Source organism: Balaenoptera musculus, chromosome 1, assembly GCF_009873245.2.
Source record: "Balaenoptera musculus isolate JJ_BM4_2016_0621 chromosome 1, mBalMus1.pri.v3, whole genome shotgun sequence".
NCBI lineage: Eukaryota > Metazoa > Chordata > Mammalia > Artiodactyla > Balaenopteridae > Balaenoptera > Balaenoptera musculus.
Window position 1 is genome coordinate 163,116,409 of NC_045785.1, and position 24,565 is coordinate 163,140,973.

The following is a 24,565-nucleotide window of genomic DNA, read 5'->3' on the forward strand; positions in this document are numbered from 1 at the left end:
TCTTTTTTAAGAACAGGGAAGGCTGACACTCTGTTGCTTGCATCAATCCTTGAGATTGAAAACCCTCCACGTCCCCAAATATTTTTGTGGCAATCAAAGAGAGGGGGCTGAGTTCCACGTCTCAGTTGCAGTGGCACAGAGCAAACAAAACAGCCACAAGGAGAGGCCCAGAGTCCTCAGGCAGGAGGATCACAGCCAGAGCCGACCCCCCCCACCCCCCAGACAGCAGAAGCCCCTGGCGACTGACGCGCAGAGGCCCTGGGGAGGCCTCGGGCAAGGAATCTGAGCGGAAATCCCGGTTACGTTTGTCATTCCTCTTTGCTTTTTGTTCAGTTTGTTTCCTCTCCCCCCTTAGACTGAAGTCTCCTTGAGGACAAAGATGGTCTCTTCCTTTGCATCAAGCAGGGCGCACAGCACAGGGGTTTGGGGAACACTTACCTCCCCTGCCAACTGGGCAAACAGCCTCCTGAATCCATCATCGATGTCGTCCTCGCTGACATCAATCTGGAAGGCGAGGCACGGAAGTGAGACGCAGTGACGCAGTGACCAGCAGGCGCCTCGTCTCCCTTCTGGGGCGGCCTCCCCTCCCCGCTCAGTTACCCTCTCTCTCCCTCTCTCAGGCCTGAATTCTAAGGTTACCAGGATTGAGACAAAGGACAGTGTGAGGAATTAAGGAGTTTTTTTCCAGTTAAAACACATAAGAGGGACTATAAACTATGTGGGAAGGAGTTACACTCTAATTTCTCACATAGGCATCTTCTCCAACATTCCACCAAAATGGCCTTTTATGATCTAACTAATGGGGACTCAGAAGTGTAGAGACTAGCTGGCGTGGTATGGATCGACTCTGAACGTGGTGAGAGCACAGCCGCGAGGCCCTTGGAAATTGTTCCACGTCTCACTGAGTACACGGAGCTCCAGCAGCTGAGGAATAACGATCATCAAGCCACTGAGGGCACCAGGACGGAGGGAAGAGCGCTCCTTCCCATTTGCGTGCTTTCCTTCCTCAACTCTGGACTCTTAGGTTGGGTCTGAAATTCCTGAGCCGTAGTCCGCAAAGCCCTCAGGATTTACCACTGAATCACAACTCCCAGAACTCTAGGGAACCTGAAAGATCTTGTCGTGCAACGTTTCCATTTTGTTGATGAGAAAACTGAGGTCCAGAAAAGGGAGCGACAAGACCGCCCACTGCTCAGAGCAGCCTGGTGTCCTATCCTCCAGGCACCCCGTGCGCGTGGGCTACATCCAGGGGACCGTCCAGCCCCACGCAGCGGCCACAGCCGGGGCAGGAGGCGCTCTCGCATCCCCAGGCCAGGGCCGCGCCCTAGTTTCAAGCTGTGCTCGTGAAATCCTGGGGGCCTCCTAAACCCTTGGGGTTATTTTCTGCTCCGCTGCTCCTGGGTTGTTCAGGACAGAGCGGGTGGAGCTCAAGCAGTACGGTACCTCTTCAAGGTTGGCCTCGATTTCATCGTCGACGACTCTGGAAACAGAAGGAAACTGTGTGTTACTGGAAAGGGAGTGTTGCAGAAATCCCGGCTAAAATGGAACTGCGCCGTTAAACCCAGCATGGGGTGGGCACAGGGGGGTTTTCTGCACCCCAAGTTTCTGTGACAACACATCCCCTACTGCAGAAATTACAGTTAGAAATGATCCAAGGAAGTGTCCTGGCTAAAACAACTTGGAGAGTCAGAACTGTTTTGTTTGCTAGTTTTCAATCTTCATCGAAGAGGACAGGCTTCCCAGGTTAACTACGGTGCTGGCACTCTGGCCTGGAGGCACAGCTCGTAGGTTCCCTCTGAAACGCTCTGTGCCATCATAAATCTTCACATGGAGAATCATGCAGTGTACCCTGCTGCCTACCTGCTCTGCCGAGGGTGGGAGAAGGCAGGGAGGCCTGGGTGAGATTTCGGCTGAAGCTCGGGCCCTGGTTAGTTTATCCCACACACAGTCCTGTGTGCAGGGCTGGGTCCTTCTCCACAGTGAGGGAAATTCCTTCTCCGCTGTGCACTGTCTTGGAGCCCGGGCGATCCCTGCTCCTCCCTCCCACTGCCCCCCCTCCATCCCACATGGATCTGAGCATGTGGCACAAGGTCAGAGGGGGACACGGCAGCTGCCACGCCCCCCTGCTTCCCACACCCTGGCCCTCTGGGGCCCAGCCTCCTATCAGTTCTAGAGGGTTCTAGGGCCCTCCAGTAAATCTTGTGCTTAAGTTGCCCAAGGCTGATTACATCTCACGCAGTCAAGGGCCCAGCTGAACAGACACGGTTGAGGCAGCAGCCATTGTGAATTGAGGCCACGCTGACAGCGGTGTCAGCCAAAAATGGTCCCTGAACATCGGGGCTCCAGTGAGGAAGGGGGAGCCCCTGCAGACCTCGTGACTGTAGCGGGGAGAGGCTCTGGAGACATCTGAGGGACCGCTGGGATTGGCACTTAGACCCTCGGCTCTGCCAGGCTGGTGGGCTGGGAATGCAGGGATTCTACCAGCACTGCCCCAAATGACAGGCATTTGCAATCTGCTCTACAGCCATCCCTTTCTCATCATAAAGATCCCGAGTGTCTATTTTCTTTGCTGACCCGAGGACAGCACTAACGTTCTTCGACACCTCAAGTCCTCACACTAAGCCTTCGAAGCGGGCGGGAACTACAGGAAAAAAAGCTGACGAGCAGAGGAGCAAGGGGGCCCAGGAGGGTCAGGAACAAGGGGTGGGGACGAGGAGGGCTGAACGACTTACTGGTAGTCGGCTTTCTTCTCGGAAAAGACCCGGATGCAGAAGTCCCCGTCCTTGTTGGGCTCGAAGGTGGACGGCACCAGGATGTACTCCCCCGGGGGCAGCTTGAAGCGGTTGAGCACCTCCCGCAGGTTGATGAAGGTGTCCGACCGCTCCCTCGCTCGGTGCGTCAGGAAGAAGTTCTTGCTCAGGTGGATGTTGGTCTGTCCTGTGAACTGGTGAAGAAACGGGAGCAAGTGGGAGTGGAGGGTGGAAAGGGCTCCAAGCACCGTCCCTCCACTCATCCAGACAAGAGGCTCACAGCGAAAACTCTGCATCATCTGAGATGAAAAGCTAACTTTCTACCCCAAACAGGAACTCAGAGGCACACACGGCAGGGGACCCACATTCACCCCCCGTCTTCAGATGCCCCATCTCTCCACTCGGACAGAGGACCTCAGCCTTCCCCTTACGACTCAGGGACATTAAAGTGCCCTCGGCCGGGATCCACTCAGTTCTGTGTGGTATAGACACACTGACACAAGCAGCCAGGACCGCGGCGAGGAGGGGGCCCAGCTCTCAAACGTGGGGTGTCAGTCTGACCACGGCATCCACAAAGGCGCAGCACGCCACCAACTGCCCTGTCCTGTGTGTTGACTTGAATAACTGTGGCCTTTAAAAACACACACTGCGACTGTGTGTCTCACCAGCTCAGTTAAGCCGAACTGTGGGCCTACTAAGTGCTCTCACATATCACAGTGCATCCCAATAGTCTGGCGAGGTGGATGGTTGACCAGTTTTACTGACGAACAAACTGAAGTCCAGAGAGGACAGGTTACTTGTCCAAGGTCACACAGCCTGCAAATGGCAGAGCTGGGAATGGGGTCCAGGCCTCTTTCTGTGCTCCCCCATCTTCTCCTAATACCACCGCAGGGCTCATCATTTCCCTTTAGGCCTGTTTTAAGAGCACTACAGGACTCCGGGAAGAGTCTCCTGCAGCCCCAGGACCACGGACCCTCCACCCGGGACTAAATGTGTGCAGTGGCTTTGCCAGGTCTGGGGAGACAGCATGCCCCGTGGCGACTGCCCCAGCTGCCTCAACCTGTGCTTAGACCCTGGGATCTGGGACCTGAGCAACCTCACCGGGGCCCAGAGGGACTGGGGACTCATCCTTCACCGCCACCAGCCCCTGCCCAGGCTTCACAAGACCCCGGAGCCAGCAGTCTAAGCCTCTTCCTCGCTGGTGAACCTGAGCCCCCAGGGACGGCGGCTGACGCGAGCCAGACGTACCTCCTCTGGAATCTGCAAATAAAGGAGAACACGCTGAATTCAGACTCTGGAAAAGCTCCAGAAAGAAATGTCACCACTGAGATGGTCTCCTTTGCTACCCCCCTTTCTCTGTAGCTTTAGCAATAGGAACTAAGTCAACCCGGTAATTATTTCCCAAGGAACTTAACGTATTCCCACATTAAAAAAAAAATCTTATGAGCCGGCAATAATGTGCATGAGCCCTTAGCACCGTTCTTCACTTATAGAGCAAGAAACTGAGGCCTGGAGCTGTGAAGTGACCTGGCTGACCTGTCTGAGGTCACCCAGCTGCCTGTAGCAAAGCCCACACCCCACCCTTGCCGCCAGGGAAAGCAGGGCTGCAGGAAGCAGCACATGGACACAGCTGCGCTCGGGACTGGGAGCCAGCAGGTGCTGGTTCTAAGCTTCTGCCGGCCACATCCATCTGTATTTCCTCAAGCAAGTCATTTCCCTTCTCTGGCCTCAGTTTCCTTATCTCTAAAACGGGACCAAACGATCACGTAGGTCCTTCTTGGCTCTGAAAGCCCATAGCTGGATTTCCAAGTCTGGGCTGTGTGTCACAATTCAGTCTGCATTTTTCTTGCAGCTATTCTGTCCCAGATCTGAAGTCCTCAGCTCCTGCTTCAGAGACTGAGAAGCTTGGAATTATGTGCATTTTTAGGAATGATGGTGCTTGCCCAGCTCCACCTGCTGGTGGGTAAGCAGGCAGATCGTTGCCCCATGGGCGGCAGCCGCGTTTCCCTGTTGAGTGAAGTGAGCAGACAGCCTTCCCCCCGACACTGTGTCTGACTCCTACGTGCCGAGCTGGGAGCCCGGCTCTCAGGGTTCGGTGGGAGACCTGATGTGTAGTATTTGCTAATTTCCATGCTGTACATACTGCCCCCTCCCTGCCATGGTTGTTTTCAGGCTGCCCATGTGACCTCACTGAATGTTGGGCTGGGAAGAGTGGGCCAGCTCCAGCACATCACTGCGGCCCACCCATCACACCAAAGTGCACCCCACTTCAGCGGCTCTGAAGTCTTCCTTGCACCCCTCTTCTCCCACTGCTCACCCCAGGCCAGGAGCAGCTCTTCTCTGTGCGGCAGAAGGGAGAGGGGAGGGGACCGGGCCCAGCGTGTTGGGTCAGTTGGTTCGGAATGAAAGGACATGGGGGCAGTGAGAGCGCCTGTGTTGGGCGCAGGGCTCTAGCCGGCCAAGCCCTGGTGGGAGCAGAGGACCAACTGCTCCCCTGCCCCGAGCACGGGCTCTGCCCAGCGGGACGGGACCTGCTGGCTCAGTTCCTGCCCTCACAGTGGTTCCTGACATGGTCCAGTATACTCTGTCCTCATCTTACATCTGTTCTGTTCTTCGGAGATTGGTGGCCAACCAGAGTGCCAGGCCTGGGGGAAGTGAGAAGGGACACGGAGGCCATTTGAAAGAGCGGGACTCGCCGGAAGCTGGCTGCAGGAGAAGGGGGGCTCCTGGTGACCCAGACCAATTGCAGGGACCTCCCTGCATGAGTCTCTTAAGACCGGCCCGGCCCGTGGCTTTGCTTTTCCTTGGCCAAGCTCCCGGCCTGGGGTCCCATCTCCAGGTCTGCCTCTGGGGTTGGCCTTCGTCGCAGGGGCTGACACAAGCCAAGGAGGAAGGGAAGAAGGAGCCCCAGCCCTGTGGACGCCCCTCCCATACCTCATAGATGCCGAAGCCAATGGTGTGCATGTCCTCGCCCATCTTTCTCTGCCGCCGCCGGTGCTTCTGGATGAGACCCACCAGGAAGGTGCAGCCATTCTCCCCGTCCTCCTGGTCCTCGTCCTCCTCCTCCAACTTGATCAGGTACTGAGGGTTCATCCAGAAGGTATCTGTAGCCAGAAGGGGCCGGGGTCAGTCACTCAGAACACAGGAGCCCAGCGTGAACAGGTGTGCATGGGGGGCCGAGGCGCCGAGGCCGCGCTGGTCTCAGGGGTTGGAGGCTGCCGGGAGGGGGATGAGGCTGGGCAGGGGGGATGGCAGGGCAGAGGAACCACAGACCAGGGCTGGTCGGCAGCCCGTCCGGGTGGGAACAGGCCATGAGCAGCGGAGGGCTGGGGGTTTGTCTGAACCTCACGGGAACCTAAATTAGAAACTCCCCTTTGCAGTTCTCTCTCGCTCGCCCTCAGGCTGGCCGGGCTTGGGAGGCATTCCTCATCCTGGAACAGGGTGGTCAGAGCTGAGGCCCAGATCTCCTTTGGCTCAGCTGTGATATCTCCCCGTGGTATCTTCCCCTCACCAGGCTCTAACTCGGGGGTCAGAGATGGCCCAGCTGGCCTGGCTGGGGAGACTTGGGGACTAGGTCTGCATCCCCCTCAATGAACCCAGAGGCCAGGAACATCCTGTGCACAGTCTCAGCCTCTTGTTCTGTGTCCCCGTCCTCCTGGGCCTGTCCCCTTGCCCACTCCCATGGTGTCTCTGCCCTCCCCACTTTCAAAACCTATTTGCAGGAAGGAACTGAGATTCATTCATGTTAAGGATAATTAATGTGATCTCCTTCCTTTACCTAATAACATTCTACTTGTGGAAATAAAGGTATCTAGTGTAGGGTTTGGCAAACTACGGCTCTATGGGCTGCTGGCTGCCTGTTTTTACCAATAAAGTTTTATTAGAACACAGCCATATCTATTCATTTAAGTATGGCTGCCTTCAGGCTACAGCAACAGTTGAATAGTTGCCATAGAGACTAGATGGCCCACAGCGCCAAAAGTGTCAACTATCTGGCCCTTAAGAGAGAGTTTGCCAACCCCTGACCTAGTGGGTAGGAGACATAGTCTTATCTGAGGCAGAGGACCATCCCAGCACCTCTGGAACTTGCTTGGTGGCTGAATACAGGGCTGCATACGTGGCCTCAGCCATGAGGTGAAGGACTAAAAGCACCAGAGCTGGGCTTCCCTGGTGGTGCAATGGATAAGAATCCACCTGCCAATGCAGCGGACACAGGTTCGATCCCTGGTCCAGGAAGATCCCACATGCCACAGAGCAACTAAGCCCGTGCGCCACAGCTACTGAGCCTGTGCTCTAGAGCCCATGAGCCACAACTACTGAAGCCCGCGTGCCTAGAGCCCATGCTCGGCAACAAGAGAAGCCACCGCAATGAGAAGCCTGCGCACCGCAATGAAGAGTAGCCCCCGCTCACCACAACTAGAGAAAGCCTGCACACAGCAATGAAGACCCAATGCAGCCAAAAATAAATAAATTAAAAAAAAAAAAAAAAAAAAGCACCAGAGCTAGAGGCACCAATCTGCTAGTCCCAGGCTGACTACTTGCTCTGTGGCCCAGGTATGCCACTGAGAGCCTCGGTTTCCTCATCTGTAACAAGAGGAGCAATATATGACCATGACTTGCCACTGCAGTACTTAAAGACTGACTCCACAGTCAGACTGCCTGGGTTCAAATCCCAGGCACAGTCAAGGCTGTGTGGCCTTGGGCAAGTCACTTAACCTCTCCAAGCCTCAGTCCCCTCATCTTAAAGATGGAGATGATAATAAAGTGCCTGCCTCAGAAGGCTGTTGTGAGGATTAAATGGAGTAATATATTAATAAATCACTTAGCACAGTTCCTAGCACCCAATGTATGTTCCATAATTGGCAAATGTCATCATGATGGGACAATTTCTGAGTGGGAGAGGGCAGGGGAGGACTGGGCCATCCAGGCAGAAGAGTCAGGGGAATAAACAAAAGATAAACCAGAGGAGGAATCCTTGCCCCCATCTGAGCAGGACCCCATCAACATCTGCTGAGTGAACTGGGCACAAGAGGATTGCCGGGCAACAAGCAGGGCCTGGATGTGCAGAGGCCCAGTGGGTGAGGTCCCCCTGCTGGGCTAGGCTGCGTGGGCTTCGTGTGGATAAAGTAGCCCGTGGGTATGAAGCGGGATTAACGCTGCCTCAGTGGGCGAGGCCGTGGCATCGGGGAATCTAGGGCCTGGAGAGGAATCACAGAAACAGCACGTCTTGGGTTCTGCGTGGGCAGGGAGGCAAGTGAGTGCAGAAGGCAAGGGGCTGAGGAGACAAGAGGCGTGTTGAGGTGGAGACGCAGGGAGAAGAGGCAGAGGGTCCTGGTGGGTAGGAGTGGCCAGGATGGGGTGCAGCACTCCAGGGTGGGGCGGTGGCAGGGTGCTCACTCGGGTAGTTCCTGCAGCCGCCCGCGGTGGAGCCCCGCCTCCAGTTCCCATCCATCTTGGTGAGTTTCCACTTCTTGTAGGCGTCACTGGTCAGCGTGTCAGGGGTCAGGTTGCAGATCTCCAGGCGGGAATAGTGCCTCAGGAAGTCGTTGAAAGACATCCTGCAAAAGGACGCAGCACCCAGGTTACCGGAGGACACACGGATAAGCCTGGACCTTCCGCCCAAGGCCAGACTAGGACACAGTCAGGGCCAGGCAGAGCTGCTAGGAGACAGCACCTCGGGGCCACATGGCCACCAGGTCCGCCACTGGAAGGTGCCAATTCTAGTCCTGGTGCTACCACCTTCTAGCCAGGTGACCTTGAGCAAGTTACTTAAGCCTCTGTGAAACTCAGAACTCTCATCTGTAAAAATGGGGGCCACGTATATCAAATGAGACGAAATACGGCTGCTCATCTGGTAAAATGCTAGTACTGTACAGACGCAGGGGGTCCCAGAGCAGCACAGACACAGCCGCGTGGGCCCACTGCTACTCTCCAAGGGACCCATTTCTTGAGGCCTGGGGATGAATCTCTAGGAACTGGTTGGGAGAAAGGCCCATCTTTCCCCTCTTTTCTCTTGGGACCTGAACATGCCTGCAGGAATTCTTAGCCTTGTCTGCTGAGCTGCTCAGCTTCAAAACCCTACTGCTGAGATGGACAAATTGAAGAGGTTCAAGAATATTTTTGTTCAAGGTCTTACAGTGAATTTAAAACCACAACAAAACCAGGATCCCACGCCCCTGCTCCCTCAACACGATAATCTCACTCCTTTTCTAGTAAAGATCAGACACCTCTTTCCCTGAAGCCTAAGGATCTTACCAGAATTCCCCATCTTCACGCTGTCTGGTCAGCCTTTCCCTCACCTCTGGGTCAATAGTGGTCCAGTTTGGGCAGCTGGAAAACCAAGCAATGGGAGAGGCATTAGAAACTAGTGCGGGACGATGACTTCTCCCCAAGATGCCCCAAAGTTGAGGACCGGGGACGTGCTCTCCCACCTGAGGGCCCAGAACCCAGTACGGGAGGGGAGTAACACACAGGTGGCTGAGAGGTGCAGGGCAGCAAGGTGAGAGGATACATTATCCTGGAAGATGGTGGCAAGGAAGATTCCAGAAAATAAACACAGCCCATCAGAGAGACATGAAGTAGCATCAGTGGCCCAAACTGAGACGGGCCTGTCAGCTCTTTTAAGGGGTGACTGGAAATTCGATGTAGGGGAGGGGGGCGCTCATCTTGGCCTCTGCAGCTGACCTGCAGGCCCTGGCAGGCGTCTCTATGCCATGGCAGAGGCTGCCAGGGAAAAGGTGAAGAACTGTGGGTGCTGGGCTGTGGAGGAGGACGGGGAGACGGGAGCAGAGGAAGACCATGAGAGGGGCTCACAGAGTTCACCCCAGAGAGTCGAAGGTCTAACGGGCCTACCAGGAACCCTGGACATCAACGGAAGGACTTCTCTCTGGTCATAGGCACAAAGTTTACATCCTTGGGATAGAACGAGTGCTTGGGGGAGGAAGGGTGTATTTTTTCCCTGAAGATCCAATAGCAAGGTGACGCCAAGCTAGGGAAGGGAGGAACCATGAGGTGATGAAAGGATGAGGATCCCAGGAGCCCTGGGCCTTGTAAAGGCACCCAGATGGCTGGAGTGCACTGGTTAAGAGCCTAGAGGGCCACCAGCCCCAGGGGTCCCACTCGGGGTGGCCTGTGCTCTCGGGGCTTTATTCTCAGCATGGCTACCATGCCCCCCCCTCCTCAGCTCCCCAGAACCCCCTGGAAAGAGTGCCCCTACCCCAGCTCCCGACCCTGCCCTCCTCACTTGTCGTTCCACTGCCCGGTCCACTCCACCTCTCCCCAGGGGTTCCGGATGCGGATCAGCTTCTGCAGGCTTCCTCTGCTTTCCACCTGCAGGAGGGGTGGGTGAAGGAGAGGGGAGAGATGTTGAGTTCAAGCCAGGCCTGGAGGTTCTCCGGCCCAAAGCCCCTTTCTCTCCATGAGCCAGGGGCGGGAGGCGTCAAGTCCATGTAATAAGGGGGATCACAAAAGGGAGAGAGAGGGCCTTGACTCCCAGACCCTCGCTGCTGCTCAGCTTTGGCAGCTCCCAGGGTCTGGCCCTTGGAGGACCAGGGCTCTTTAACCTCTATCCTGAGTCTGAGGCACAAACGTGCTTGTTCTAGACTCTGCGTTGGCACGTCACCTCTGAACCTCAGTTTAACTAACTATAATAGGATGTACTTTTGTCACAGGAGCTCCATCAAATGAACACTGGTGATGACAAGCAAATGCAGTGCATGAATCTTGATTTAAACCCTGGACTGGGGGCATTGAGGGTACTATAAAGGACATTTTGGAGCAACAGGGAAAATGTTTACATGGACTATATATATTAGATCATGCTATTGAATTAATGTTTATTTCTTCAGCATGAAAATATTACTGGGATTACGTAAGATAGTGTCCTTATGGGTAGGAGATAAATGCTGAAGTATTTAGGAGCGAAGTGTCCGTTGTGACATCTGCAATTTACTTCCAAATGGCTCAGAAAGAAAGTACACATACATAGAGACAAAACAGGTGTGGAAAATTTCAACCATCCTTGAATCTGGAAAAATAGCATATGGATGTTTATTATACTATTCTGTCAACTTTTCTGTAGAATTGAAACTTTTCAAAATAAAAAGATATATGCGGGGGTGTTAAATAAAACAAAGATTCATGGTTAAAAAAAAAGAGAGGGAGAGAGAGCGCCGCACGTGTCAGAAGACCTGGGGTCTAGTCCGGGTTTTGTAGTTAACAGTGGATGGTGGCTACCTTACAGCATTTATAGTATAAGAACAAACAAACCAAAGACACAGCAAAGTCCAGGACAGCGACCTGCTTAGACACAATGTGTCAGGTACAGTCTGAGCGCTTTACATATATTAACTTGTTTGAATCACCTCAACAATCTGCAATGGATTTTTTAAAAAATTAATTAATTAATTAATTTTTGGCTGCATTGGGTCTTCGTGGCTGTGCGCGGGCTTCTCACTGCGGTGGCTTCTCTTGTTGTGGAGCACGGGCTCTAGGCGCGTGGGCTTCAGTAGTTGTGGCACGTGGGCTCAGTAGTTGTGGCTCACAGGCTCTAGAGCGCAGGTTCAGTAGTTGTGGTGCACGGGCTTAGTTGCTCCGCGGCATGTGGGATCTTCCCGGACCAGGGCTCGAACCCGTGTCCCCTGCATTGGCAGGTGGATTCCCAGCCACTGCGCCACCAGGGAAGTCCCTACCATGGATATTGTTATGACTGTTTCCAATTTAAATTTGAGGAAACTAGGGGGCAGAAGAGAGTTTAAATAACCGCCTAAGGCCACACAGCTGGCAAGAGGCAGAGTCAGATTTGACCACTACAGTCACTGGGGCACCAATGCTTCTGTGGGATCAAATGTGAAAGCACTTTGAAGAGGATGGAACACTACGCAGATGCAGCGTTGCTGTACTACCTTAGCTGGCCCAGAAGAGCGAGACAATCCTGGAACTCAGTGGCACAGAGCGCCTGGACCGACCCGCGGCCAGCAGAGGGCAGTGCACGGCCGGCAGGGGCTGGGGAGGGCCGGCCCATCCCCTCGGCCCTGGATTTCAGCGAGGACTGGGGAACGCGGGCCCCACCCTCAGCAAGCAGCAAAAATGGCTTTCGCCATCGTGTGAGCAAGAGAAAAACCCCTGAGAATGCCTGCCAGGCGTTACCTCCTCGGCGCCAGTGACCGAGTACGCGTGCCCCTTCACCAGCTTCTGGAAGGTGATGGCTTCCGAGTCTGCAGCACTGGTGATCTGGAAACGCGGGAGAATCAGTCCCAGCCCGGCCGCCGCATCCCGCCTCCTCCCTCCCTCCCTCCCTCCCTCCCTCCCTCCGTCGCTCAGGGCTCAGCAGGGCCTTGGCCCGGGTGGAGGGCCCCCGCTCCCGCCCGGAGGCCCTCCTACTACTTCTTTGAGGTGTTGACGGGCTATTCACAACCAGAGAAGAGGCTGAGGGCAGCCCTCTGGGAGAGCGGCATTTGCACTCATGTGTGTGCCCGGCGCAGTCACAAATTCCCGCAGGAAAGGGCACACCGTGGAGGGGACTCAGGACACACACCTGGACGGCATCGGTGGCCCAGGTGTGCTGAGTCCCCTGAAACTGCGAGGGCTGCCCCGCCCGCTGCGGGGTTTACACTAGGACAGTCCTTCGTTTCTGCCTGACTTCAGAATTGGCTCCTGTTCTATGAGAACTTCCCCAGTCATTCCTTCCCCCATCTGTTCTGATGGAGGTTGTTATTTTTGTCTGGGTCAATGAGAAGGGCTGCGTGGGAGTAGAAAGGGTCTCTGCCTCGAAATGCTTTGCAGAGAAAGTTTGAGAATCCCTGCCTGGAGTCAGACACAGACTTGGGCCCCCAGAGCCAGACTTCTTACCCCTGTCCCCACAGGGACCAGAGCTAGGACAGGGCTCCGGTGCCGGGCACAGGCAAAGCCTGGAGGCTCCTTGGGGACAGGGGTTGTGCCCACCTCCCTTCCTCTGGCGACGTTTGCCAGCAAGGCTGGCACGTGGGAATGGTTCCTTCCTGTGCCTTCTGAAGTCTTCCCACGGGCCCCTTAACCCTGCAGCAGTGGAGGGAAGGCTGCTGGGCTCCCTCCGGTCACAGGCCCTGCAGGTGGGGCAGAAGGTGTCTGGAATGGTCCTGCCTTGGGCCCAGCAGAGGGCAGGGGACTCTCAGGGAAGCTGTGGTCCGGGGTGGTGAGTCAAAGGAGGCTGAGGGTTGTAAGTAGGCTGGAGAAGGAAAGGCTGGAGTCACCATCGCCCCAGCAGTTGTACCCCAGCCAGCCTGGTTGTCGCCTAGCCACCCCTGGGCTCCAGGTGATGTGCAATATGGTGGACAAAGGATGCGCTAACCACGTGGGGAATGAGGGCAGTGGGTTTCTTTGGTCACTGTTGGAGGAGGCTCATTTCAGCTAGAGGAGATGGGGGTGCGGCCAGGGAGGGAGGCCTGGACTTACATCAATGGAGCAGCCAAGGAGAGAGCCTTTCTGCAGAGCCTTCTGGATGATCTTGAACAGGTTGGGAGGGGCCTTCCTTAACTCATACCACTCGGCGATGCCTCCGGTGAAGTCCTCGAAGCCCTCAGTGGTGGCACCCCCCGAGAGTGCTTCGTAACACCCATTGATCCTGCAGGAAGGGGACAGACGCCGCTGCCACCTGGTGCTGACACTTCTGCTTCTCCAAGTGCCCCTCCCCCCATGCCTCTTCTGTTGGATGCTCCAGGGACCCTCTGCTCAGTCTTTCCTTGGTTTGTCTCCACCTCGGGGTGCCCACGAGGGCAAGTGACTGTCCCCACAGCTACCACTGCCTGGTACTTTGTGAAGTTTTTGGAAAAAATCTCACAGAACCTTAGAGTTGGAAGGACCTCGGTGTTTATCTGGCCCAACCTCCCGTATCGATTCTTTCTACATCCTGGCAGGAAAGCGGAGGTCTGCTAAATTGGCTGTTTGGCATTTATAGCTTAAGAGAAAACAATTCAGTAATGAAAGCGGCTTCCCTGGGCTGTGCTAGGAGGGGCTGGTCTCTCCCCATGGCGATGTTGGCGCCCTGTGGCTTCCCTACCTCTACTATTAGAGCATAAGACTTAGTAGCACCTCAGGCCCCAGATCCTCACAGCTGGGTGTGTGACTCCTGGCCCTCTTCCCTGGCAGGGGCCGGAAGGAACAGAAATCCTCCTGATGCCTGAGAGCCGGTCATTCTCCCGAGGGGAGCCCAGGCAGCAGGGCCAGGACCAGGCCACTCTGGAGCAGGGGGGCCGACGTGGGCGTCCCGCTGAGAATGGGCGGTGCTGAGCGCTGGACAAGCTCGACTCCGGGCAGCCTGGTGGGGGGGGGGGGCGGCGGGGGCCCGGCTGGGAGGGCTAGGGGAAACCAGTTTCACTCAGCGTATTATGTATCGTGGGCAAGTCTGCATCATTTTCCTACCTCTGCGATGGATAGTTTTGCCCACGGGCAGCAACTCTTTGCTGTATTTGGCTGACAAAAATGTAACGTGACCTGCCAAGGACGCAGAGGTCCTTCTCAAGGCCAGCACGATCAGTACCATGACTTGTTCCTGTGCATTTGGTTAAAAACGGCAATAGCTGGGTGCGTTATCTCCTAGAACTGAGAGCCCAATTTTGTCCAGGGTAGTCCTTCTGTACAATAGGACTTCTCTTCAGGACAGCCCTTGACTAACTCCCGTGTTGCTTCCCAGAAGGCAGGGCAGCTGGGGGCAGGCTGCCGGGGGACGGGCACGGCGGGCACTTACTTGGCGTAGGCCTTCTCCAGCAGCGCGCTCCAGAACTCACTGCCCTCTGCCGAGTGCACGAAGAGCAGCTCCCCGTCCTTGGTGGGCAGCCTGTCGTCCACCACCACCTCCACCCACTCGCCGTACTGCCAGAACTGCGGGACGAGGAGGTGGTGGCAGCGTGCGGGTCGCGAGCCTCAGCCACGGCTGCCTCCTCCCTGCCCGGCCCCTCGGCGCCGCTTCCCCAAGCCCGTCGCATCCCGGAGGAGACGCTCCCTCTGGTCCTCCTCCTGCAGGTACAGCCTCGCCCGAGAAGCGAGCGCAGAGGCACCTGCCCTTCCCTCCCAGGCCACACCTGCCCCCTCCGGCACTCTGCCCTGTGCCTTATGCCCTTAAAAACACTATTTCTCCTTTACCGGCATAAAAGGAGGACAGTGAGCAGTGCCTTCACATCAGACCCCAAATAATCAACTTTCTTAACAAAATGTGGGAGTTACTTCCTGAGTACCCTGCCCTACCGCCCTCCTCCCCATCGCTGCCCTTACAGGGTCCCAGGGCGGCGACCGGCCAGGCAGCTTCCTGCTGTCTCTCAGTGTCCTTCGTAGAAGAGTACTGTGCCTGGCCCCCAGCACCTGCTCCTAGCCCTCAGGACCCGTTCAGGAGAAGCTCGAGCCAACCCTTAAGTTACCTGGAAGCGGAAGATCCCCGCGTAGTTCTCCTGGAAGCTCTGGTCCAAGGGGACGACTCGAGCCAGGATCTCTTCATTCAAGGTGAGGGAGGCAATGGCTGCCAGCAGCCAGCAGTCACCTGTGAACACGGTGTAAGGAGCTCTCATCAGAGAGGTCGCAGTGCCGGGAGGACGTTAAACCTCTTGTCCCCACCTCCGGCACTCGAGGCCTCAGGCGAGCCCGGCACAGGTGTTCCCCCCGGTCCTCACATGAGGGGTATGGAGGAGGGCTGGGGGGACGCGTTGAGGGAATGCTGAGGGAGAAGTGTTTTCGCTGTGATAGTTGAGATGGGAGAATTCATTCCCTGAAGGACGCAGAACCCTGTGATGGCCGGACTGTGTCCTCACAGCCGGCTCCGTGCCTGGCCCACCGAAGATGCATGGCAGCGAGCCTGTGTGGAGTGAGGACTCCAACTCAGCAGCACAGGCTTCTGACAACGCAGCGTGTAAAGGTGGGCGAGTCTGAGGGAGAGGAAGAAAATGTAGTGATGGATGGGAAGGGGTTGAATGTCATGCATCTTCTCCTGGGAGAAGGATGCAGAGGTGAGGGAGGAGACACCGGCAGGCAGCCCCACGGACACAAATGCAAGAGCCCGAGTCTGAGAAGGCACCCTGGGCGATCTCCCTGAGGACGGGCGAGGAACACCTCTGGGCGGGTGTGTGGGTACCACACGTGGGAGTCAAGGATGGGGACAGTCAGATGGTCGGCTGTCTGGCAGTCTGGCTTCCCCTTAGCCTCGGTGCCCTCTGTGACACGTGAGTTAACTGGGAGGCGTGACGAGAGCATGTGTGTAAAGCACACACCCGTTTCAGGTGGTCAGAAGCAAGCTGGTAGCGGGGAGGGGTCATGTTTGCCACGAGATAAAAGGCCCGACTGATGGGGGCGTTCTGGGATGAGGATGAGGAAGTTTACTCCATTCTTAAGGAATGTGCACTTTCCTACAATTTCCCATGACCAAGAATAGGAAATAGCCTCAGATGAGTTTGATTTCCATGGCTGGGTTTATTTTTATTAATTGGCAGGTCTATTAAAAGTGTTACTGAAGGACTTCCCTGGTGGTGCAGTGGTTGAGAATCTGCCTGCCAATGCAGGGGACACAGGTTCGAGCCCCGGTCCGGGAAGATCCCACATGCTGCGGAGCAACTAAGCCCGTGCGCCACAACTACTGAGCCTGTGCTCTAGAGCCTGTGAACCACAACTACTGAGCCTGTGTGCCACAACTACTGGAGCCCGTGCTCCGCAACAAGAGAAGCCACTGCAGTGAGAAGCCCGGACACCGCAACAAAGAGTAGCCCCCGCTCGCCGCAACTAGAGAAAGCCTGTGCGCAGCAACGAAGACCCAATGCAGTCAAAAATAAATAAGTAAAAATAAATAAATAAAAGTTTTTTAAAATGTCAACTCTTTTTAAAAAAGGTTACTGAAATTCACCGCAATCTTTGAATTCTGTGGACTAGTTGGTGTCCTGAGAGTTGCTGAACCGGCTGACCTGCTAACACTTAGCAATGATGGGGGAACAGCTCTGAGGCCTCTAGGTGCTCACGCCAGCCCTGTGGGAAGTGGAGGCACTCCCCTCCCTAACCAGCCAGTCAGTAGCCAAAGGAAGTTAAATCCCTTTGCTCCTTAGGTTGGGCAGCCGCTGTGGGTTCACCGCAGTTTTCCGCTCAGCGGCCATCTCTTCCCTCCTGGCGCCACCAGTGACCCTCTGGGAAGCAAGTCTCCCTGCCTCCTCCCTGCCTGAGAGGTTTGGGTAGCACTGGCCCTGCCCCCAGTTCCAGAGGTGGATCTGCAGCAAGCTAGGCTGCACGTTCTCTGGCTTCAATGGTTCGCTTGGGGAAGGTTCTGTTATCCAGCCAGAGCCAGGGAGGTATGAGGAGACCACTCCTGGGGCTTCAGAGAGAGTGGACAGGTGCCCTCTTCTACTGCATTGGCTCTACAATGAGGTACGGTCTACTGCTGAAGCCATCTTGCAGCCAACTCAGAGGAAGAGGGGCTGAGAGCTGGAGAGAGAGAAACCATGTCCTGGTGTCATCACTTGAGTCCCTGTATCAAGCTGTACCTGAAGCCACACGTGCCTTGGACTTCTCAGTTACAAGAACTGATCATGTCCCTATTTCCTGACCCATTAGCCAGGGCTACCAGTTCCTGCCTCTTGACTGCTAGGGGAACTTGGGCAATAGCCATTATTGATGAGGCCTTCCTATGTGCCAGCCACTGTTCTAGGAGCTGCAGGTTCATCATTTCATATATTTCTCACAACAGCTCTATGAGGATGGTGCTATGACCATCTCCATGTTAGAGCTGAGGATGGCAAGGCTTGGGAGGTTAAGTGCACTGCCAACAGTAAAACACGACAAGGAAGAGTTTAAAAGGTGTGGTGTTTGTCAGATGTCAGAGACAACCTTTTGGGTCAACTAGATCTTTATATAAACCAAACTAGAGACTCTTTGACACACTGAGAATAGGAGCTTGCAGAGAAACTTGGCAGTGAGGGTTTTAAGCACTGGCCCTGGGGAAGGAGCCCCTGGTTGGTGAGGACGGAAATCTAGGTAGAGGAGCTTTTCCCGGCTTGGTTCCGTACGCTGCCTTGTAGGAACCAGACCGTCATTGAAACAGACGACATTCAGGCCTTTTCTGAGCACCCGCCCCTCTCTCACTTAGACCTCGTCATACTGTCTGTCCTGGAGGACGGCTACACCAAGTGACAGCCGCTCTTCGAGTCACGAGCTCCTCCTTTTCAATCTATTCCCCTTCCTCCAACTTCAGATCTTCTCCTGACTTTAGTCCTTCTTTGAGAACCTGGAGATGCCTGTGATTCTTCTTTTTCTTGAGGTTATTTGAGATTTTCTAGGAATCTTGGAAAATGACTTGGGTCTGTCAGTACATGGAGGCAGACAGGCTTGTGGGTAAAGTGGGCCCAAGTGTAGGAACTTCAGCGACATTTGTCCTGAAACCAGTTATTCCCATGGTTCCTGTAGCTCTTCTGTCAAATGCTCAGAAGAGCTGCCCAGTCTGTCTGACTCTGGGGGGGGCCATCTTAACGCCCTCCTGGTTCTGTTTCCCTTGGTACCAAGAGTCGACACCTTTCCCTTGTGCGTGTGTGTAGGCATCACACGAGTGTGTGTCTGCAGGACCTGTCGATTGTTTTTTAGTGTTGGAGGTCACAGCTGACTGTGTTGCTATTCGTGGGACAGTGACTGAATTCATAGTGATGCCTTTTCCTTTTTTTTTTTGTGGGTCATACATCTAGGTCAGTGCTGACTGTACACGTGTCTCAGATTACCGCTCACCACCAGACCTGGACGTTCTTGCGACATCCCAGAAATCAGTGGCCACGTTTCATGGCTCCCTGTTTTTTTCCTTCATGTCCCAGAAGTATTTTTCCTGGTCACCCCGGGAGCAGCAAGGCCTCATCTCCCCCTGCCCTTCAGAGAGGATTGCTTTCTTCATCCCTTCCTATTCCAATCTAACATGTTTCCTCTGAAAGGATTCATAATCCTAGAATGTCTCCTAGACGACAAAACTGTACCTTTTAGAGAGTAAGTTACAAAAAAAAAGGGAATTCCCTGGTGGTCCAGTGGTTAGGACTCTGCGCTTTCACTGCTGGGGCCCAGGTTCAGTCCCTGGTCAGAGAATTATGATCCCGCGAGCCACACAGTGTGGCCAAAAAAAAAAAAAAAAAAAGAGAGAGATTAAGTTTCTTGAGGTCACAGGTCCTGGAAAGGGCAGACAGGGACAGGAATCTAGACTCTTGACTTCTGGTCTGTGCTCCTTCCACCAGAAGAAATGAAAGAAATAACAAGTAGCGGCTTCCCTGGTGGCGCAGTGGTTGAGAGTCTGCCTGCCAATGCAGGGGACACGGGTTCGAGCCCTGGTCTGGGAGGATCCCACATGCCGCAGAGCAACTAAGCCCGTGAGCCACAATTACTGAGCCTGTGCGTCTGGAGCCTGTGCTCCGCAACAAGAGAGGCCACGACAGTGAGAGGCCCGCGCACCGTGATGAAGAGTGGCCCCCGCTCGCCGCAACTAGAGAAAGCCCTCGCACAGAAACGAAGACCCAACACAGCCAAAAAATAAATAAATAAATAAACAGAAATAACAAGTAGTTAACATTGTATATAATACTCTGCAATTTACAAAGAACATGGTCCACATTTTATTTGATACTTACAGAAATCTTATGAGATGATTATCCTAATTATTATCACCTTTTTTGGATGAAGCTCAGGAAGTCTATGTTCTACACAGTTAGCAGGTCTTACATGTAAATCCTCTGAATCCAAATCCTGGGTTTTGTTTAAAAACCATACCCTGCTGAAGATTTCCTTTGGTTAAGAGTATCTGATTCTTCTAACTAGGGAAAGACTCCACTTCTAACTAGGAAAATCCAACTGCAATTCAAATTTAAAACTAAGGGGTAACGAGCTGGCAGCTTCCTGAAATCCTACATTGTATCTTAATACCCCAATATCCTTGGCTCAGAAATATTAAAACATATCACCCATTCACTGCAATGCAATTCCTTACAGCAACAGGAGGATGGCCTGTCATTGCACAGCCAAGACCCTGGCACTAAGATCACAGCACAAGCAAGAAGCAACAAGAGTTAGATGCATTTTACAGTCAAAGGTTCAAAGTTTTTTTTATCGGGTCTCCAAATTCTGGAGTTGAGGGAGACTTAGAGCCACTTAGAAGAACATCTTGATTTCTAATAAGGTGGAAGCACTTGAAATCCTATTTTATTATTCTGATTTCTTAACTTTCTCCCTCACTCCATGCAGCAAAATATTTTTAACTAAGTTGGGAAGCTCCCTTATGTAGAGCCCATTTTTAAAGTTTATTTAATATCTGTTCACATAAGCTTTCTCAGTAACAAGATCTGAAGACAACGGTTATCGTAGTTTACATTCACGGAGACTTACTGTGTGCCAGGCCCTGTGCTAAAGTGCTTTACATGCATTGCAAACAACAACGACAAAATGTTGCCTGTCATTCCAGGAAACAACAATGTTGCAGCCATCAAGCCATCAGCCACGGTAGCCACCCAAACAGGGCACCCTGAGGGGATTCAGGATGGAGAAAAACTGGTCCTAGATAGTTAAGATGCGTATCTAGGGAATAATTTCAATGAGCCCAGACTCTTGGATCTTCCCATACATAGAAAAACACTAAAATCATTAACTTGAGACGTCTGTTTTTTTGTGATTAGCAGTGATCTTTTGATGTCCACTACATTATTTTTTTCAGTAAGAACTCCTGCATATCCTGCTCCTCCCTTACCTCTTCGGAACAGTCCCTCAGAGCTACCTGAGAGGCTGTCTCCCAGGCTATAGTCCTCAGTTAGGTCCCCGAGTAAAACATAACTCGCGACTTTTAGGTTGTGCGTTTTTTTCAGTCGAAAGTATCATGACGTTATCCCATTTGCTCGCCACAAAACAATCTGGGGTAGGTGGGTACTATTACCACCCTCTGTGAGGAGATCGGGTGGCTCACCCCAAGGTCTCAGCTGATGAGTGGCTGTCAGATCTGTCTGAGCAAAGCACATGCTTTTAATGTATAATCTGAACAGTCTCCTTTACGAGTAGGTGTCAATTTCTAATTCACCCAGTTCACGAAACATGGTCTTGGGGGCTTCTGTCCTTGAGAGGTGACTCCATTATGTTTCAGTGTTTGGGCTGCACAGTGTTTCCTCTCTAGCTTCCTGCTCGCTCCGCCGGGATGGCCACGTCCGCCTGAGGGTTTTCTCCCCACGTGGAAACCCGTTCTGCACCCTCATTAGCTGTAGCCTCACACAGTGCCACTCCTTCGGGCGGAGGGTTCTCCCTACCAAGGTCACAATCTACTCTCCCTAAAATGATTTATGAAAACCCGTCTCCTCTGGGTAATCCCATGGTGATCTGCTTCTGTAGAGGTGACCTGGTTGGAGAAGTCACTGGAGTCTCCTCCTGGCACAGCCTGTCTGGGTCAGTCACATCCTGGTCCGGATAAAACCAGGCCAGGGACTTCCCTGGTGGCGCAGTGGTTAAGAATCCACCTGCCAACGCAGGGGACATGGGTTCAAGCCCTGGTCCGGGAAGATCCCACATGCCGCGGAGCAACTAAGCCCGTGAGCCACAACTACTGAAGCCCGCGCGCCTAGAGCCTGTGCTCCGCATCAAGAGAAGCCACCACAATGAGAAGCCTGCGCACCACAATGAAGGGTAGCCCCCGCTCACCGCAACTATAGAGAAACCCTGCACGCAGCAACGAAGATCCAACGCAGCCAAAAATATATATAAATAAATAAATTTATTAAAACAACAACAACAACAACAAAACCAGGCCAGCTGGTACGGGCCAGGCAAGACAACCCGCTGACCTCTGGGGCTCCAGACCACTTGTGGTGCAAACTGGTTTGAGAGGGTGCCTGCCAGTCACCAAGGCCTCTCCTGGAATGTTGCCACATGGACGGGGCTTGAAAAAGAAAGATCCGGTGTGTAGTTTTCTACGGGTGTTTAAATTATGTATCTATAAGGGACTCTGGACCTGAGCAAATATTTCTGCCTCGTGCTCATTTATTTGTCTGTTTGGCTCTGCTCTCCAGTCACACAAGAAGATATTTTGGCAGAGGTGAGGGTGGCCGCCCAGACCGCTCAGGGGATGTGTCACTGAACAGTGCACCACGAAACTCCTGCCTTCCCTTCCTGGTGGGTTTTCCAGTTGTTACATGATTTTAGCCTTCCTGCCCAGGTACAAAGTCCTTTTAGAAGGGGCAGAAGGAGGCGATAACCTTCTGATCTTTATTTACTCCATTTATCTCAGAGCAGAAACAACTGTCTTGGGGGCCTGAGTGCCAGACTGCGTGAGCTGGAGGTGAGGATGGGTACCTTCTGGTTGCCTCCCCACATCCAGCCTACACCCTTTTCCATCCTGCCCTCTGCACCAGAGCTGACCTCAGTGGATGAAATTGTGGGCTCCCGGGACCTCTGGCTGCTGGGAGGGTTTGGCCAGCGGGGAGCCCTAAAGACCAGAGGGAGGGAGGAAAGTGAGATTAGTGTATTTCTTCCCTGGCTCCTTCTTTGTGAGCTTGGCTCGAGCCATGTCCCTTGGCTGCAGGCACTGTTCTTTTAAGGTGGCATCTGTACACGACCCGGTTCTAGAATCCTGACAACTGCCTCCGACTCACATCAGGGCTCTCTGCTGGGAGGGATGGTTATGCTTCCTCATTTGATTACAGAGGCTTCCAGCCACGCTGTTTATGTCCAACAGTGTTCAAGCCTTCTCTGACTAGTGTGGTTCACCCTTATAGCTAACTCCAAGGACACCACCCTGCCTGGAGAGGCGTAGACAATCATTTACTCCATTTAAAAGGTGGCCCGCATTCTTGGCTAAAAAGATTCATCATCATAAAATTGGCACTTCCTCTTAAGTCAGTCTATAAATTTAATGCAATCCCAATAAAAATAGCAAGAGGATTTTTTAAAAATTGGAACTTAGCTGATCCTAAAATTTACAAGGAAAAAGTAAACATAAAGCCTAGCCAGAAAATATTCTAAAGGGAGTGGAGTCTAGCTCTATTAGCTGTTAAAACACATATTGAGCTACAATATTTAAAATAGTACAGAACTTGTGCAAGAGTATACAGAGATTCATAAATGGCACAAAATAGAAAGTCCAGAAATAGTTCCAAACATAGGAATTTAGTAAAGATAAATTATTCACAACTGGAATTGGAACAACTGAGTAGCCATCTGGAAAAAAAATCAAGTTATAGCTCATCTTGTCATGGGGATAAATTCTAAATGGAATAATATTTACATAAACATAACATTATATATCTTAACAATGTACTTTATATTATTTATATGTTATATATAAATATGATAAATCTAGCCATTTGTATTATTTACATATTTATTGTTTATGTATTTATATGATATATTATATTTTAATATGTTCACATTATAAATATATTTATAAATCTATATATCCTAGAAGAGACAATGGGAGAATTCTATTATAATCTTAGAGTGGTGATAGGCTATCAAATTGTAACCTAGAAGCCATAAAAATTTTAAATGATAAACTTTACATTAAAGTAAAAAAAATTTGCATGGTAAAAAAAAAATCACAATAAGCAAGGTCAAACTAAAAATTAATAGGGAAAAGTATGTTATTCAGATCCCAGACCACAAGTGATATATAAATCTTCCTAGTATTTAAAAGGAAGAAAATGAAAGCTCAATAGAAAAATGGGCAAAGATATAAACAGTTAATGGAAAAAGGAAAAATTAATGTCTCTTACACATATTAAAAGGCATTTATCCTCACTCATCATAAAAGAAACATAAAGTAAAACTATACTAAGACACCATTTTTCACCTTTCGGATTGCAAAGGTCAAAGCATGATCATTTGGAGAGGCGTGGGGGAATGTACACGCTCAATCCCGACAAAGGCAATTTGAGGATATCGTCAATATGCTCCAGCAATTCCACATGTAGTAATCTTCCTACAGACATACTCATGTGTGAAAATAATGTATGTGTAAGGTTATTTATTGCAGCATTGGTTGCAACAGAAAAGACTAAAGGTAAATGTTCATCCATAGAGAACAGGTGAGACAAACTATGTTCCCTCTACGACAATATTCTGTGCAGCCCTAAAAAAAAACGAAGATGCTTTCTGTTGATACGGAATAATCTCCAAGATGTGTTAAGTGAAACAAAGCAAGGTACAGAACAGCAACAACAAAAAGGGGGAAATAGAAAAAAAGAAAAAATGGGCGAACGTAGTATTGGCTCCCCTTTTGTAATTCGTATCTTCACAATCTGAAGTTATTTTTGGATGATTTATTATATAGAACATGTGTCCTTCTATGTGCTTCAATTGAAGTTTTATTACCAGAAACTCTAGTTTATTGCCTTCAATAGATAATTGGTTATGTCAGTATTTGCAGTAAAATAAAAAAGTAGCTTCATATCAGGTCTTCTAAATGAAAATGATTATTTTTTGGTAAAGTCTTCCATAATAACTGGTCTCTAGTCAGTAAGAACAAACGACCAATCAAGTCACTTATTCCTGTGTCCCCTAAAGTGTGTTCTGTAGAAACTAGTTCCTTGGGGTTAACAGATGTTCCTTGAGAAATGGGTTCTGTGGTCAAGTAAGTTTGGGAAATGCAAAGCTAACCAGGTCAAGTGTGGAGACATCTCAGAGCCTTTCAATAATTACACACTGTGACCTTCCCAAGGGTAAGGGGAGTTGGGTATAATATGAATGTTACCCAAATTTATTTGACCCTGGAACCCTTGCTGTTGACATCTCACACAGGCAGGGACCATGGAGCTCACTGGAGATGCTGGCTTACCTCGTGAGGGCACAGGAGCCGCTGGCTCACCCTGGGAGGTTCT

At 52.2% G+C, this 24,565-nt stretch overlaps 1 protein-coding gene across 2 annotated transcripts in view; it reads right to left on the minus strand.

The window, feature by feature from the left end:
* CAPN2 (calpain 2) overlaps window positions 1-24,565 on the minus strand; it is a 54,719-nt gene that overhangs the window by 9,793 nt on the left and 20,361 nt on the right. For both annotated transcript variants that reach the window (XM_036829652.1, XM_036829662.1), the window contains exons 3-14: window positions 15,140-15,258; window positions 14,473-14,606; window positions 13,182-13,350; window positions 11,898-11,981; window positions 9,994-10,079; window positions 9,006-9,080; window positions 8,148-8,308; window positions 5,685-5,854; window positions 3,999-4,010; window positions 2,733-2,944; window positions 1,444-1,480; window positions 439-504 (exon numbers count right to left, since the gene is read on the minus strand). In XM_036829652.1, coding sequence (XP_036685547.1) covers window positions 439-504; window positions 1,444-1,480; window positions 2,733-2,944; window positions 3,999-4,010; window positions 5,685-5,854; window positions 8,148-8,308; window positions 9,006-9,080; window positions 9,994-10,079; window positions 11,898-11,981; window positions 13,182-13,350; window positions 14,473-14,606; window positions 15,140-15,258 — 1,325 coding nt within the window. The remainder of the gene's footprint in view (window positions 1-438; window positions 505-1,443; window positions 1,481-2,732; window positions 2,945-3,998; window positions 4,011-5,684; window positions 5,855-8,147; window positions 8,309-9,005; window positions 9,081-9,993; window positions 10,080-11,897; window positions 11,982-13,181; window positions 13,351-14,472; window positions 14,607-15,139; window positions 15,259-24,565) is intronic.